At 37.0% G+C, this 15,196-nt stretch overlaps 1 protein-coding gene across 1 annotated transcript; it reads right to left on the reverse strand.

The window, feature by feature from the left end:
- Nucleotides 1–4,284: 4,284 nt before the first annotated feature.
- On the reverse strand, nucleotides 4,285–10,369 carry irf8 (interferon regulatory factor 8). Its single transcript, XM_087792901.1, has 9 exons — nucleotides 10,314–10,369; nucleotides 10,051–10,236; nucleotides 8,999–9,182; nucleotides 8,430–8,527; nucleotides 8,190–8,247; nucleotides 6,703–6,750; nucleotides 6,094–6,483; nucleotides 5,903–6,018; nucleotides 4,285–4,771 (listed from the first exon to the last, which is right to left on the reverse strand). The coding sequence occupies exons 2-9, from the start codon at nucleotides 10,219–10,221 to the stop codon at nucleotides 4,577–4,579; spliced, it is 1,260 nt and encodes a 419-aa protein (XP_087649027.1). The 5' UTR covers nucleotides 10,222–10,236; nucleotides 10,314–10,369; the 3' UTR covers nucleotides 4,285–4,576.
- Between the last annotated feature and the right edge of the window lie 4,827 nt (nucleotides 10,370–15,196).

Genomic DNA, 15,196 nt, shown 5'->3' on the forward strand with positions numbered 1-15,196 from the left:
TCTCTCTCTCTCTCTCTCTCTCTCTCTCTCTCTCTCCCTCCCTCCCTCCCTCCCTCTCTCTCTCTCTCTCCCTCTCTCTCTCTCTCTCTCTCTCTCTCTCTCTCTCTCTCTCTCTCTCTCTCTCTCTCCCTCCCTCCCTCCCTCCCTCTCTCTCTCTCTCTCCCTCTCTCTCTCTCTCTCTCTCTCCCTCCCTCCCTCCCTCCCTCTCTCTCTCTCTCTCCCTCTCTCTCTCTCTCTCTCTCTCTCTCTCTCTCCCTCCCTCCCTCCCTCTCTCTCTCTCTCTCTCTCTCTCTCTCTCTCTCTCTCTCTCTCTCTCTCTCTATCTATCTATCTATCTATCTATCTATCTATCTATCTATCTATCTATCTATCTATCTATCTATCTCTCTCTCTCTCTCTCTCTCTCTTTCTCTCTCCCTCTCTCTCTATCTAGTTTTGTTGTTTTTATGACACCTAACAGTAAGGTGTCAAACACCCACTTAGCAATTAATTTGCAAGAATGACAAAAAGACGATTTCCGGTTTTAATGAAAACATATTTTGATCATATTACCTGGAAATTTGTATACATCTTTTTCAACCATTGTTGAGTGAGCTCATCATAGACGTGTGATCATGACCTCATAGTTGTCACCCTCTCAGCCACATCCTGATGCACAGACACGCTTGCAGTGGTCGCTGAGCTGTGACCAGCTTGGTGCCCTACCGCTCCTCTCCTGGGACTCACACCCCACCCTGGCCTTCCCCTTAACCCTGAGAGAATTTAAGTTTTGTTTCTTGCTAATATGAAACCTAGTTAGGTCTTGCTTTGAAACTGCTGTCTTAATATATTCTTACAGTTGTCGATTCACTTGCCCTGTCATATTAATGACCCTTGAATTGTGTTAGAATCTCATTCATGTCTCACTGCCATCAGGTTTACAAATTGTGGGTTTGGTTCACAGCACTGAATATATGTTCCCCTTTTCAGGGGAGAAGCTGAGTGCTGGATCATCTTCTGGTGTTTCCTGTCCAGAGGCAGATCAGGCGGTCAAGAATCAGTGCAGCAACTACAGGACGTACTGACGCAACCTCAAGATGTACCTTCACCCAGTGACAGTTTGTGCGGACCAGGCCTGTTCATACCCCTCTTCTTGACTCGATACATTACCATTGCTTGTTTAGGACATACATGGATATACTTTATGTATTTGCTCATGTTTTCACAATATCAAGTATCTCAGAGCAGTCCACATTTTTCATTTCAGGGTTAGGTAATATGCAGATTCTTCCTAACTGTGTAACAACTTGTACATAATTCCAGTAAAATATAAAGTAAAGGGTCATGGTAAATAGCTCTTTTTAGATAGCACTTTTATAAGCTTATTTAGCACCCATAGCGCTTTACACCAGCCTGCCAGCTCAACCATCAGGAGCAATCAGGTAAAGTGTTTTGCTCAGGGACACAATCTCATCCGGAGTTGGGATAGAAACCACAACTTCTCAGGCCACAAGCCAACCACTCTACCATCCGAGCTATGACACCGAAGGTGTAAATCACCAAAGTAATTGAAGTCGTGACCAAGTCAGAGTGATGGATATCATTGCTAATGCTACTTCTATGCTACTAGTATAACAATAATGTTCAGGGTAGTTGGGCTCTGATGTGTGTTGCATAGTCTTGACTATACAACTCAAAAAAGCTGTGGCTTACATATAATTGCAATAAACACCACTTAATTAAACATTATTTTGTGGACAATGTACATAGAAGATAATTTACTCACTATGTGGTCCAGGGGCAAAAGGTTAAAGTACAGTTTACTCCCTGCTTTAAACACCTGTATAACATCATACGTGAGGTAATTGGGCGCTACCATCTCTGGGGGGGTTTCAAATTTAATTTTTTGATATCATTTTTTAATACCAACTGCAGATGTGTGCAAGGAAGATGGTTTAATTGAAATGTTTGATTAAACATGATATGAATAGTAAGTATTCTAATATTTTGAGGGAAGAAATTGGAGTTGGTGCGGTCCAGGTGGATTCTTGTCCTGGCATCTTAAAAGAGCAGTGGATTGTGCGGTGGAAAGAAGAGAGGACATGAGACCTGCAGGAGAGTGACCATTGTGCCTTTCAATTAAGTCCATTTTGTTACTGTTCAGTTCAGTAAATTCGTTTTGAAAACATTGTTTTGTTTTATTACCAATTAATCTTTTTGACATTTTAACAACAATAAACTTTTTTTTGAACTACTCCACACAACACAATCTGTATTTTCCTTGTTTTAGCTCTGCTATTGCAACTTGTCGTGTGTGGTAATTTTGTGCTAGATATGGTTTGACATAAAGGTTGAAGTGATACTAACAAGAGGATGTGAACCTGGACCGGCGTAGTCGTATGTGTAGGTAACGTCTGTGGTTTTCTTCTTTTGTCCCTAAACGTGTGCTGCCTGACCACCTGTTTTTCCACTGAAAGTGTCCAGTTCCTTTCTGGGGTTTTACTCTCTAACACCTTGAGCCACACAAACACTACATGGTCACTCCTTTAACAAAGAGTTACGAGACGGATTTGTACAAGAGATGTAAATATAAAAAAGGGAGGTTCAAATAGAAAAGTGATCCAAAACACCAGTTTCCTTCATTTTAATGTATGAACAGTAATTTTTTTTCATTTTCTTTATGTGATTATTAAGTGACTCCCGATTCTAATCTAACATTTTTCCTGTTTTTTTTTTTTATTCTTTTTAAAATAGTTATTCTTTGTAAATATACTCTTTTAGTTTGTATAAACGGTGTGTGTGACCATGGAGGGACCAGCAAATGAAGAGCTCGTTCTGCTCCACAGCAGAACCAAATCACAGGACTGAGAATGTTGCCCGTCTGTTGACCCCATCACTCGCGTGCAAGACCTTAAGTTACTTTAACTCCTTCTCATTTTTGTACTTCATTATGTATTTATAATTCTTGTTTTTTATCTGTTGAAAGTTCATTGTTGTTGTGATTTCATTTTCCTTACATTTTAAACACATTTTTTACACGATTTTCATGTTGTTGTATTTTAGTTTTTTTTACTTATTTTTTGTTTGTCTTATTTTGATTATAACTCATCACTTATTTTTATATATTACATTAATATTTTTAAATATATTTTATAAAATAAAACTGGAAATGTATTGTTTTATATTTGATTGTTTTATCACATACGTATCTCCTTTTAGAATATATGAGAGTTTTTTTTAAGTTTTTTTTAACTCAATTACGTTTTAATTAATAATCGCTAATGTTTTGTACTTTTTGTTGAATTTGTCTCAGATATCCACAGAACCAACAGTCCAATCTGGAAAGGGAATAGCACCTTTTCAAAGGAGGCAACATCTCACTGGTGTTTGTCAATCGTCTGCAATAGTTTTTGTGGGAAGCCTCAGACGCCACAAGAAAATGTTGCAATCACAGAGAACCACATTGCAGACGCTTGACAATCCTGAAGAAAAGTAAGCATGTAAGCAAAAAAGTAAACAAACATGAAAACAATTTTGTCTTCCTCTTCTTGATGTGGGAAAATAGTTTCCAACAGGACCTCATAAAAATGTGATACATTTTGGAGCTTGATAACCAAGTCAAAACACTGGATTCGTTTGGTGGCAGTTCAATGACATAATTCAGGACTGTGATTTTTTTAAGTAGTCGTCCTAGATACATGTCTTTCACGTCATGCTCACATTAATGACATCACTTGGTCAGTATATTTTCAAGATGGCAACATGAATCACCTCCCACCTCAGCACCCCGATCCGGCTCCTGGTCACCCCACGTCTAGATCACTGCAACTCTCAGGGGTCTCCCCCTCAAATCACTGTGAAATACAACTGGTCCATCATGCTGCTGCTTAGATACACCACCTGCTCAAACTGTCTTATTCACTGTTCTTCAATTTCCGTAGTAAGCCCTTGATAACTTTTTCTAAAAACCTTTAAAATATTTATGTGTCCATTATTCAGCATCTTCAAGTGTTTTGAAAGAGCAAACATGATGATGTAGATAGAAACCTTTCCAGTGGCTGCACAATGTCAGATTTGGTGTGATGTCTCTCGATACATTCAAAGTGTTGGGTGTACGTGGGAGGTGCAGCATGAAGTTCACTTCCTGTGGCAATTTTCAACCGTGCTCCTGTTCTTTGGAAATTCACAAAAAAACTCCCCCAAACAGATGAGCACTCGTGACCACAAGGTACTTTGAGGGGTTTCCATCTGCAATACATGTGTGTGAGACACACTCACACTCGCACACACCGCAAGCACACTTGATAACAATGAAAAAGTGTCTTTATTTAAAATCACAAAACCCAATACAAAAAAAGTCACGTGACTCAGATAGTAAAACCCATCTTTTCTATTTCACAATAACTACCAATGAAAAGAACACGTGATGTTCTGTTTGACAAACTACCAATAATAGCATAGATAGTATGTTGTACATTTATGTTTGAAGAGAATGGATCTTAAGAAAAACGTCAACATAGAGATGAATGTAATTATCATTGTATTCAAAAGTTATATTACATTTCAAGAGAAACAGTAGAAAACAACCATGTTAGACTCAGGCGGTGATGGGCATGTTGTCTCTGTAGCAGGCCTGTCTCGGCGGGCCACTGTAATTGCACAAGTCCAGGTAGATGCGAGCCACTTGGTCAGAGGCCCCGTCATCGCTCATGTCCACGCCGAAGCTGCTGTAAGCTGGAGGCCGGCGTGTGCTGATGGACTCCAGCAGAGTCTGGCAATTGACCACAGTGATCTGTGGCACAGTATGGGTGATTTATTAAGTACTCATGATGAAGGAGAATTCATTGCGATAGAAAGGTCACTCTTCACTTTTCAGCTGCTATTCTATAATAAACCTTGCACCTCAGATGATTGTGTTTTCTGCAAGTGGAAAGCCCAGGTTCAGAATCATCAGACCAGGTGTCGGCAACTAAATTTCCAGGTACTTTACATATAAAACTGACACTTCCATTCAATCAAATAGTGGGAGTGTTTTTGTTCTATATGTTATTATTCTTCAAATAATCTTAAAACATAACAATAACTGTATTCGTAACTAGTATTTGTTATATAAATCAATTTATTTAATGTTTAACAAAGGGAAATATAAATTCCTAAAATGTCACTTATACAACAATTTTTACACATGTGGTATCTCAGGGTCAAGTTGACCCGAAGGCCCAAAGGAAGCCAGGGAGGTCTTTTGACCCAGAGACAACACAAGGGATCGCACAAACACATTTGTTTTCAGGCCTTTGGATCACCTTGACCCTAAGATAACACAAGGGTTAGAGACAACTATAAATAAAAAGGAAATTAAGTCTACAGATCAACTGGAATAGAAAACAGTGAATAAATGCACAGAAATACTGTCAATATATATATACATATACTGTATATGTCAATCATGAATCAATCAATGTTGTTTTTTAATATTACAGATAGATAGATTGAATAAACTTTATTGATCCCTCTGGACAAGTATTCTACCTACACAGGTTGGCTTTAACGTCAGGAGGACCAGAATACCATGAACAACAACAGTGGAGGATAAGTGTCTAAAAAGCAATATTTAAACATCTAATTGTCTCTTTGAGACTAAATGCATTTGGGGGTGACCATAAATGATGATAATGAGTCTGCAGAGTAACAGCAATGCTACACATCCAGTTGACTGCATCAACTGTCACTGTAATTACTCCTACATATTGTAGCATTAGCGTCAACGCTGCTTAAAATGGAGGCTAATATAAAATAGTTCCTTTTTGATTTGTATTTTTTCATCTGTATTATCATTACCTTATCTGTTGAAAGTGTTAACACAGGTGTGTGGGGAAGGTTTATACATCTCACAGTGAGAACATGAGAGTGTCGAATCATTCACCTGAACTATGATCAGTTTAGTCTCGGCGGTGCTGAGATCTTGAAGCTCCTCTCCAAAACACAGAGACACTGTCGGGTCCGGTGCTGGAAACTGTCCGTCCTGGAACAGCTGCAGAGCTGAAACACAGAGAGACATATTCAATCGTACACTCTTTTATGACCCATTGTGGCTCTAAGTGAAGCGTAGCTTACCTTGAAGGAATCTTCCCGTGTCGAAGATCTTGACCACGTCGTCGCGCTCTAGTTTACATGGCTCGGGGACGAACTGTAAGCCCACATCGTTCATGCCGCTCCAGTACACTCGGCTCTGGCACAACCTCTTGATGAAAACACCCTCCTGGTTGGCTCGGAGCAGCACCCCTCTTTCCAGGTGACCCAGGAGCTTCTGTGTGATGTGCCGCTGCCGCTCGTGCTCTATGTACTCTGCCGGCGGGAAGTGGATGCTCTGCATGCTGTCGGAGCCGTACAGAGAGCTGCGACCCAGGTGAGCCGGGGAGATCCGGCAGCCTTCGGCATGAGTCACCAGTGTATTACCCATCAGCTTTCCTCCATAGAAGAAGCTGATCATCATCGGAGAGGAAGCTATAAAGAGAGGACACAAGTTAGAAAACAAAAAGACAAACGTCAGACGTCTGATTTCGCTCAATTAAGTATGGAAAAATAAACTTAAAGCGTGGGCGGAATTTTTTTAAATGATTTGCTACGGGCAAGATATCCAATCAAAGCTTGTGTACTGTTCAACAAGGGAGTTGGTTCTCAAAAACTGTACATTTTTTGTCACATATAGGAGAATAAAAATACCTGAGTTGAGAGGTGTAGATGGGAAAGGTTCCTGACGTTGTGGGAAAGCTGTGGGGTAAAATAAAAGATATAACTTGTCAACTTATTTCACATTGTCATCAAAAAAAACAACACAAAAAAGTCTCGAGCAGAACACTTTGAAAACATCAGCTGAGTCAGCACAGGCTTCTACAGGATGTTAGTCAACTCTTCCATTGCAGAATTGGACAGAAAACACACGGGTCACCACTTATAACTGCTCTGACATTAATGTCATGTCACGCAGAGGTGGAACAGATGGAGTTTGGCTATGAGTCAACAGTGCTGTGTGAGGAGACAATGATTTTACACCCAGGCTGCAATCAAAATATTCTATTGATGACTTCTCTTACTCATCCTCTGTTCATCTCACACATAAGGACACGTTTAGTACAGCAGAATACCTTTTTATAGTGATTTTGATGTTTGGTTGAACTGGCTTTCTTTGGTGTCGTGATGTGAAATATTGACAATATAGTTGTTGCAATCCTGCAGTAATGAGGTATTAAGTAGAAGAAAATGTACGAGAAGAAATATGTTTAATAAGGTATAAATATGCAAATAACAATGTTATTAAATATTAGATAATATAACATTTTTGATATAAAGAAATAAATCAAATGTGAATAATTATTAACAGTAATATGATTGAATAAACATGTTTCTTGTGATCCTGGTTATAAATCTAATAAGTAAAGGATATGTTGTTCCATTACAGTATGCAGAAGCTGGGGTTTATGCCAGATACATAGGGTGGGAGGCAGAGACCAAAAAAGGGTCACAAGTTTACCAGTGGGCACATATAGTGAACCACTCACATATGGCCATAAATGATACATGATTCATCAACACTGTCCAAATATGACAGGGAAATCAACATTAAGTTTATTCTGTGTTTGTCTTATTTGAAGCTTCCTTTCCTGTGTTATAAATCTTGCACTAATCACCTGTCATCAAGAACGATCCCACCTCACTTTGTGTTTGCCTCATGGACTGTAGCTTTATGTATTTATTTGGATCACTTTTTAAAATTCAGTTTTATTCACTTTTGTCTACTGGTCAAGTCCCCTAATGGGTTGAATACGTTAGAAACAGTTCATCTTCATAACAGTAGAAAAATAAAAGGGATTCTCTCTCCATCCACCTCTCTCTCTCTTCTCCCTCGCAGTCGCTCAAAGCTGTTCACACTGTCCAATAGAAACTGTTTTTCTCTTCGCCAAAGAATCTGAATCAAAAACTTGTATTGCGGCTGTTGTAAACACGACATATTTGTTGTGGTGGCAGTACAGAATACCAGAATGAAACAAGCAACAAGGTGGATTACACGGTGCACAGATTTAAACTGTCAAGGGTCTTGAGATAACTCCGTTAGGATTTGACAATTTAAATATTGTTGAATTGACCCAAATTTAAACACAAAAGATGCTTTGATGTTATAAAAAAAAAAAAAGGTGGGCCAGTGGACTTACCATTGAGGCTGGTCTGGGGCCAGTACTCCGGACTGGTCTGGATGTTTCTGAAATCTTCCTATTTGAAGGAAATTGAATGTCAGTATTGTATTTTGAACTTAACAAATGTAATTTAAAGAAAAAAAATTATATAAATATTTTTAAAATAAGATAACATTGAAAACAAAAATTGAAATAAAAATGGAATAATAAACAAAAAGATAATATAATAATAATTAAAAAATTAAAAAGATTATTTACATCTTTATCATGTCCGTCCACGTCACCAGGACTGCAGTCTGCAGATACATCAACAGAGCTGGAAGTAGTTGTCATCATCGGCACCAAGCTTTTTCCATCTGGATTCATAGAATACAACAAAATTCAAGACCACAAAAACGTTAATATTTTTCCATGCTATACTGTGAATTATATATGGCATGAATGTAGAAGAATGATACACATAAAAGGTGAATAAGTATTCTGACATAAAGAGCTTTGATGAATGCATGGTTAGCACAGCGAAGAAAAACTGAAGTAAAAATAAGATCTTAAAGAACACAAGAGTTAAATTAAAATTAAGTAATTATTAAAGAGTGTAAACAGCTTTTAAATAAATGTTTATATATACAACATATTTGACAACCTTATTTAATTAGAAAGGGTGTGAGAATGTCTTTTAACAATGCCAAATCTGAACAATTTATACCAAATAAATAAAATAAGGCACCAAACTTCTAAAATTTAAATATGTTTGTAGCATTGATCGGGTGGAAAGTTAATGATCTTCATTTGAGAAATTATTACATCTGTCAGTTACAGTTACTCACGCCTTTGCTCCTCCTCGGGCACAATTCGGTAGACTTTGTACGGTTCAGAGATGTCCAGCTGAGACCTTTCTGTCACCTCCTCGAAGTCTGGACTCTTGTTCAGAGCACAGCGGAGCCGCGTCTTCCAAGTCGCTGGCTCGGCCTTGTCCCCTTCCTTGAACTTGCCTTTAAACACGGCCCAGGCCTGCAGACACAGAGACCATCATGAAGCTCGACCGTTCTGTGCTAGAAGCAGGTAATAACTAGCAATATATAGCAAGTAATAACTTTAATAAAAAAATATAAGGAAAAACAACAACATGGAAATAAGTGGATGCACGATATTGTCACTTCTATATGTCTATTGCAGTGTTTTGTTATGCGTTTTTATTGTTCGAATGAAAATGATAATTTAACAAATCACAATGTATATATATATATATATATATGGTTATTCATGATTATATCCATGTTTTCTAGTTAGGTCATAAACTATAAATGTATTAAAATGGAAAAAAATTCAAACGCATGATATTTTTTGCTGTATCAGAGATATTGTGTATTCAACATCTAAGGTAAGGTAAGGTAAGGTAAAACTTTATTGATTTGATATGAAATTGTTTCAAATAGCCAATACATACAGCATTGTTTTTATAAAAAATAATAATATAAAAAATAAATAATATAATATATTAATATAATATCTAAAGTGTTATAAAAGGTTTAACAGCACATGTGTGGTTTGATATGATGTTGTAAAAGTTCAAAGGAAGTTATAAAATAGTGATTAGTATTATGTATGTGTGAATGGTTGTCAAAGCGCTATGTGACCCTGGTCTAGAAAGGCGCTATATAAATAGACATTATTATTATTATTATTATTATGTGGCTGTCTCTTCATTTACTAGAGGTGTTTATTATGTTTGTTGACCTTGAGAGCGAAGTGTGAGTGTGTGTTTGTTTTGTATTTTTGAATACCACAAACACCAGTCTCTTTGGTATCAAAAATGTTGTTTTTTTTAAGCATTAAATTATTACATTAATTTCTATTATTACAGAATCACATATCCAACCTTAAAGATTGACGCGTCCACTTCTTGGTTGTAATCCTGTTTCCCAGCATGCTTCCACGGGATTCGGAACATAGTCCGGGTCTCGTCCTCCCACAGCAGTCCGGGATACTGGCCGCTCTGGAGCTGCTCCATCAGCCACTGCTTCAGTCTGCGGCCCCCCGAGATTGACATGTTGATGCAGGTCACCTGTCAGGAGCAGACGTCGTTATCAGTTAATGCTCAGCAATAGAGAGTCCAGGGTCAGGACGGGTCGCCGAACTTACAGTGCGATAATGGTTCTGACTGACCGCCGGGGCTGAACTTTCTTCTTATGGATGAGACTGCTGAGTGTGCGAGAGGTCGCGTCATGGCTTGATGGCCAATCGGCGTTTAGGGCGAACGGTAGCCTCGCCCATGACGGAAGTGTAGTTCTACTAAGTCAAGCCATTTACAAGAAATGCTCCGAGACACGCGACGCTCGTCAAACCCACGCATAAAACACGACACATCAACCTGGAGAGTCACAAGTTACACTACCTTCGTGGGGAATTCTCGTCCTGCCCCACACCCGCCGGCACGAGAGAGATAAAGGGATTTTATCTCAGTTGTATTGAACTACATCATAAAGCTGCTCCAGCAAGGTTTAGGTTGTTACGTGTTTATGAACCATGAAAAGCGAGGTAAACTTCAAGCTTATATATTGGAAATACATTTTGTTTACTATTGTTTTAACTCATTGTTTGGTTGATAAAACTGTCTCCTCTTTCCAAAGTCATCAGCATTTATAGACTCACTTAGGTGTTTTGCATCATAGCCACATCTTCTTTTCAGCCACATCTTGCCCTAAATATTTAATTTGATATTTCTTGTCACTTAAACTGCGCTTTATTTTTGAACTACCAAGTAGGGATCTTATTAAGAGTTCATCACATCTTAAAACCTTATTCTTCTTTTCGGCATGAGGGCTTGGAACAACACATCAGCCTCTTCCACCTCAACCCTTGTGTTGTCTCTGGGTCTAGTTGAACCTCCAAAACGGCATGTGTCATTTCGGAAGCTAATACATCTCTAGCAACTCCTTGATTTCTTTGGCCTCATTCTTGAACGCCACTCCTTTCCACCGGTATTGTTAACATTCCATGTCCATCGCCGTCTCTCCTTTGAGCGTATCCAAACTAAACCATCATCATGACAGCTCTCATAACTAGCCTATACACTTCTCTTTCACTCTAGCAGCTACTCTTTTTCCATCTCTTCACCACCCTCCATCACCGTCCATGACTGTGTATGTAATAATATTATTATATGTATCTACATTAACATCCAATTAGAGAATTATAGGTGTCTACGTTACTACACAATTGCATTATCTTATGTATCTACATTACTACAAAGCTACATTATTATATGAATCTACATTACTACACAACTATATTATTATAAGGTCACAAAGCACTTAAACAATCAAAAAAAAAAAATACAAAAAAGATCAACATAAAAACCGAGAACAACACAGGAGTCCCAGAAAATCCGGGAAAAGTCTGCACAGATAAAAATGTCTTAAGTTGGTTCTTGAAGGAGTCAGTAGATCCATCAAACACAGAGGGAGGAAGATCGTTCCAAAGCTTAGGAGCAACAGCCTCGAAGGATTTCTCTGGAGTTCATCTGCATCTTCACCCACAAGGGAGATTCCTCTTTATTAGGAAAATGTTGTCACAACATGATCTGGATCTTGTAATCCATGCGTTTGTGTCTTCTCGCCTGGACTACTGCAACAGTTTATTTTCATGTCTTAACAAGAAGGAGCTGTCTTGCCTGCAGTTGATTCAGAACAACATTGAAGGATTTTCTTCATTGTAGATCTTCACTGGCTTCCAGTTTCTTTCAGGATCAACTTTAAAATACTGGTTCTTACTTTCAGAGCTATTCATGGTCAGGCTCCTCCTTACATCAATGATCTGATCCAGCCTTACACCCCAGCTCGGGCTCTGAGGTCTGTGGATCACAATCTACTGATGGTGCCACGCACACGGTTCAGGACCAGAGGAGAGAAATCCTTCCAGGCTGTTGCTCCTAAGCTTTGGAACAATCTTCCTCTCTCTTTGCATTTGATGGAGTCTACTGACTCCTTTAAGAAACATCTAAAGATGTTTTTATTTGTTCAGTCTTTTCCTTGATTTTCTGGAACTCCTGTTGTGTTATCAGTTTTATCTTGACCTTTAACGTATTTACTTTATTGAATATTGTTTTGATTGTTTAAGCGCTTTGTGACCCTGGTCTGGAAAAGCGCTATATAAATAAAAATTACTTACTTACTTACTTTATTGTCAAGGTTTGACCAGAGTATTATGGAATGTAGGTTAATGGACCAATAATAGAAACGAAAATTTTGGAGAGCCATTCCTCCATCTGACTTGGGTTTTTGAAGGTGTAGTTTATTTAAATGTGGTCTTTTGGCTTTCCATATATCTGGTGATATAATTGAGTCCAGAGAATCATAGGTATTTTGAAATAGAAATAAGAACTTTGGAAGGGTGTTCATCTTAATAGAGTTGATTCTACCCATCAAAGTGGTAGACACTACTTTAGTGGTAGGCTCTGTTTCACCTGGTTAAGTAGGTTTACAAAGTTTTCTTTAAGTTAATGTTTATGTTTCTTTGTTTCTGTAATACCAAGGAATCTCAAGTGGTTGTAGACCTTCTTAAAAGGAAGCAGCCCATCATCATTTATAGGGAAAATCTCGCTTATGTGTAAATTTAAATTGTATCCTGAGAGTTGGCTTATTCTATTGAGCAGCAACATGAGAGAATGGAATGGAATGACTTACATCAGATACATAAACATGTAGATCATCGGCCTAGAGTGAGACCTTATGTTGGACATCTCTCCGCCAAACCTCTGAGATATCCTTACACCCACGTAGTGCAATGGCCAGAGGTTCTATAGCAAGGTCGAATAGCAGTGGACTCAGGGGACAGCCTTGGCGGGTTGTTTTGCTATTTCTAACACTTTCTATTTGGATTTGTGTCTAATGCTCGCCGAATAGGAAATTATTTGCCCCCTTAAATACATAAAATTAGATATCTCAGAGGTAAGTAAGTAAAGAAAGTAAGTAATATTTGTAGAGCCCTTTCCAGACTAGTCATAAAGCCCTTAAACAATCAAAATAATACACAATAAAATATATATATAAAAGGTCAAGACAATGTACAACGTAGTAATGAGTTTTTTTTTCGATATAATCCTCCTCATCTGAACTGGTTATTATTATGGTGATGTTGTGTATATGAATGCCTCTAGTCACTCCCTGAAACTGCTGGATGACGCGTATCATCAGTCTTTGAGATCCATAACTGGTTGTAGACCCCTCACACATTACTATACATCTACTACTATATTATACTATATACTACAATACTATACTCTCTCACAAACTGGTCTTCACCCTCCATGCGCAGAACCACTCATTGGTATCTCTTCATCTATACATCCATCATTGGAATGTTAACCACTACTTGTCCACATATTTGACACGGAAGCAGCCTCAGGTCTCGTTTGCCATCCCCTCAGTCCGTACTGAACTCAGCAAGAAGGCGTTTCCCTACAATGCTCCTGCAACCTGGAACACACTTCAGTAGAGGCTGAAGTTTATTCCTTTAGGGGACTTCAAACCACTTGTAGGAAGACTGACGAAGCAGTCTGTGAGGGTCTGTAAATGCACTTAGTACCCTGCACAATTCCACTTTAATGTTTGTGTTCTGTATTGTATCCTATTTGTATTTTGTGTTTTGTCTACTGTATGTGTTTTGTGTATCTAACTTTCTGTTTTTGCTGCTGCCTACCTGTAACAGGCTCTCTTGAACATGAGGATTTTAACCTGTATACAGGTTAATAAAATATATATATGTATAATACTACACAATTACATTATTATATGCATCTACATTAATACACTATTACATTATTATATTTATCTACAATACTACAAAATTACATTATTATATGTATCTACAATACTACACAACTACATTATGATATGCATCTACATGACTACACAATTACATTATTATATGTGTCTACATTACTACACAACTATATTATTATATTTATCTACAATACTACACAATTACATTATTATATTTATCTACATTACTACACAATTACATTATTATATGCATCTACAATACTACACAACTATGCTATTATATGTATACACATTACTACAGAATTACATTATTATATGCATCTACAATACTACATAATTACATTATTATATGTATCTACATTACTACACAATTACATTCTTATATGCATCTACAATACTACAAAATTACATTATTATATGTATCTACATTACTACACAATTACATTATTATATGTATCTACAATACTACATAATTACATTATTATATGCATCTACATTACTACACAATTAAATTATTATATGTATCTACATTAGTACAAAATTACATTATTATATGCATCTACAGTACTACACAACTATATTATTATATTTATCTACATTACTAAACAATTACATTATTATATGTATCTACAATACTAAACAATTACATTATTATATGTATCTACATTACTACACAATTACATTATTAGATGTATCTACATTAATGACTACACAATTACATTATTCTATGCAGCTACAATACTACACAATTACATTATTATATGCATCTACATTACTACACAATTACATTATTAATGTATCTACATTAATAACTACACAATTACATTATTCTATGCATCTACAATACTACACAATTACATTATTATATGTATCTACATTAATGACTACACAATTACATTATTCTATGCATCTACAATACTACACAATTACATTATTCTATGCATCTACATTACTACACAATTACATTATTATATGTATCTACATTAATAACTACACAATTACCTTATTATATGCATCTACAATACTACACAATTACATAATTATATGTATCTACATTACTACACAATTATATTATTATATTTATCTACAATACTACACAATTACATTATTATATGCATCTACAATACTACACAACTACATTATTATATGTATCTACATTACTACACAATTACCTTATTATATGCATCTACAATATTTCACAATTACATTATTATATGTATCTACATTACTACACAATTATAT

This window comes from Callionymus lyra, chromosome 6, assembly GCF_982586985.1.
Source record: "Callionymus lyra chromosome 6, fCalLyr1.hap1.1, whole genome shotgun sequence".
NCBI classification, from domain to species: Eukaryota; Metazoa; Chordata; class Actinopteri; order Syngnathiformes; family Callionymidae; genus Callionymus; species Callionymus lyra.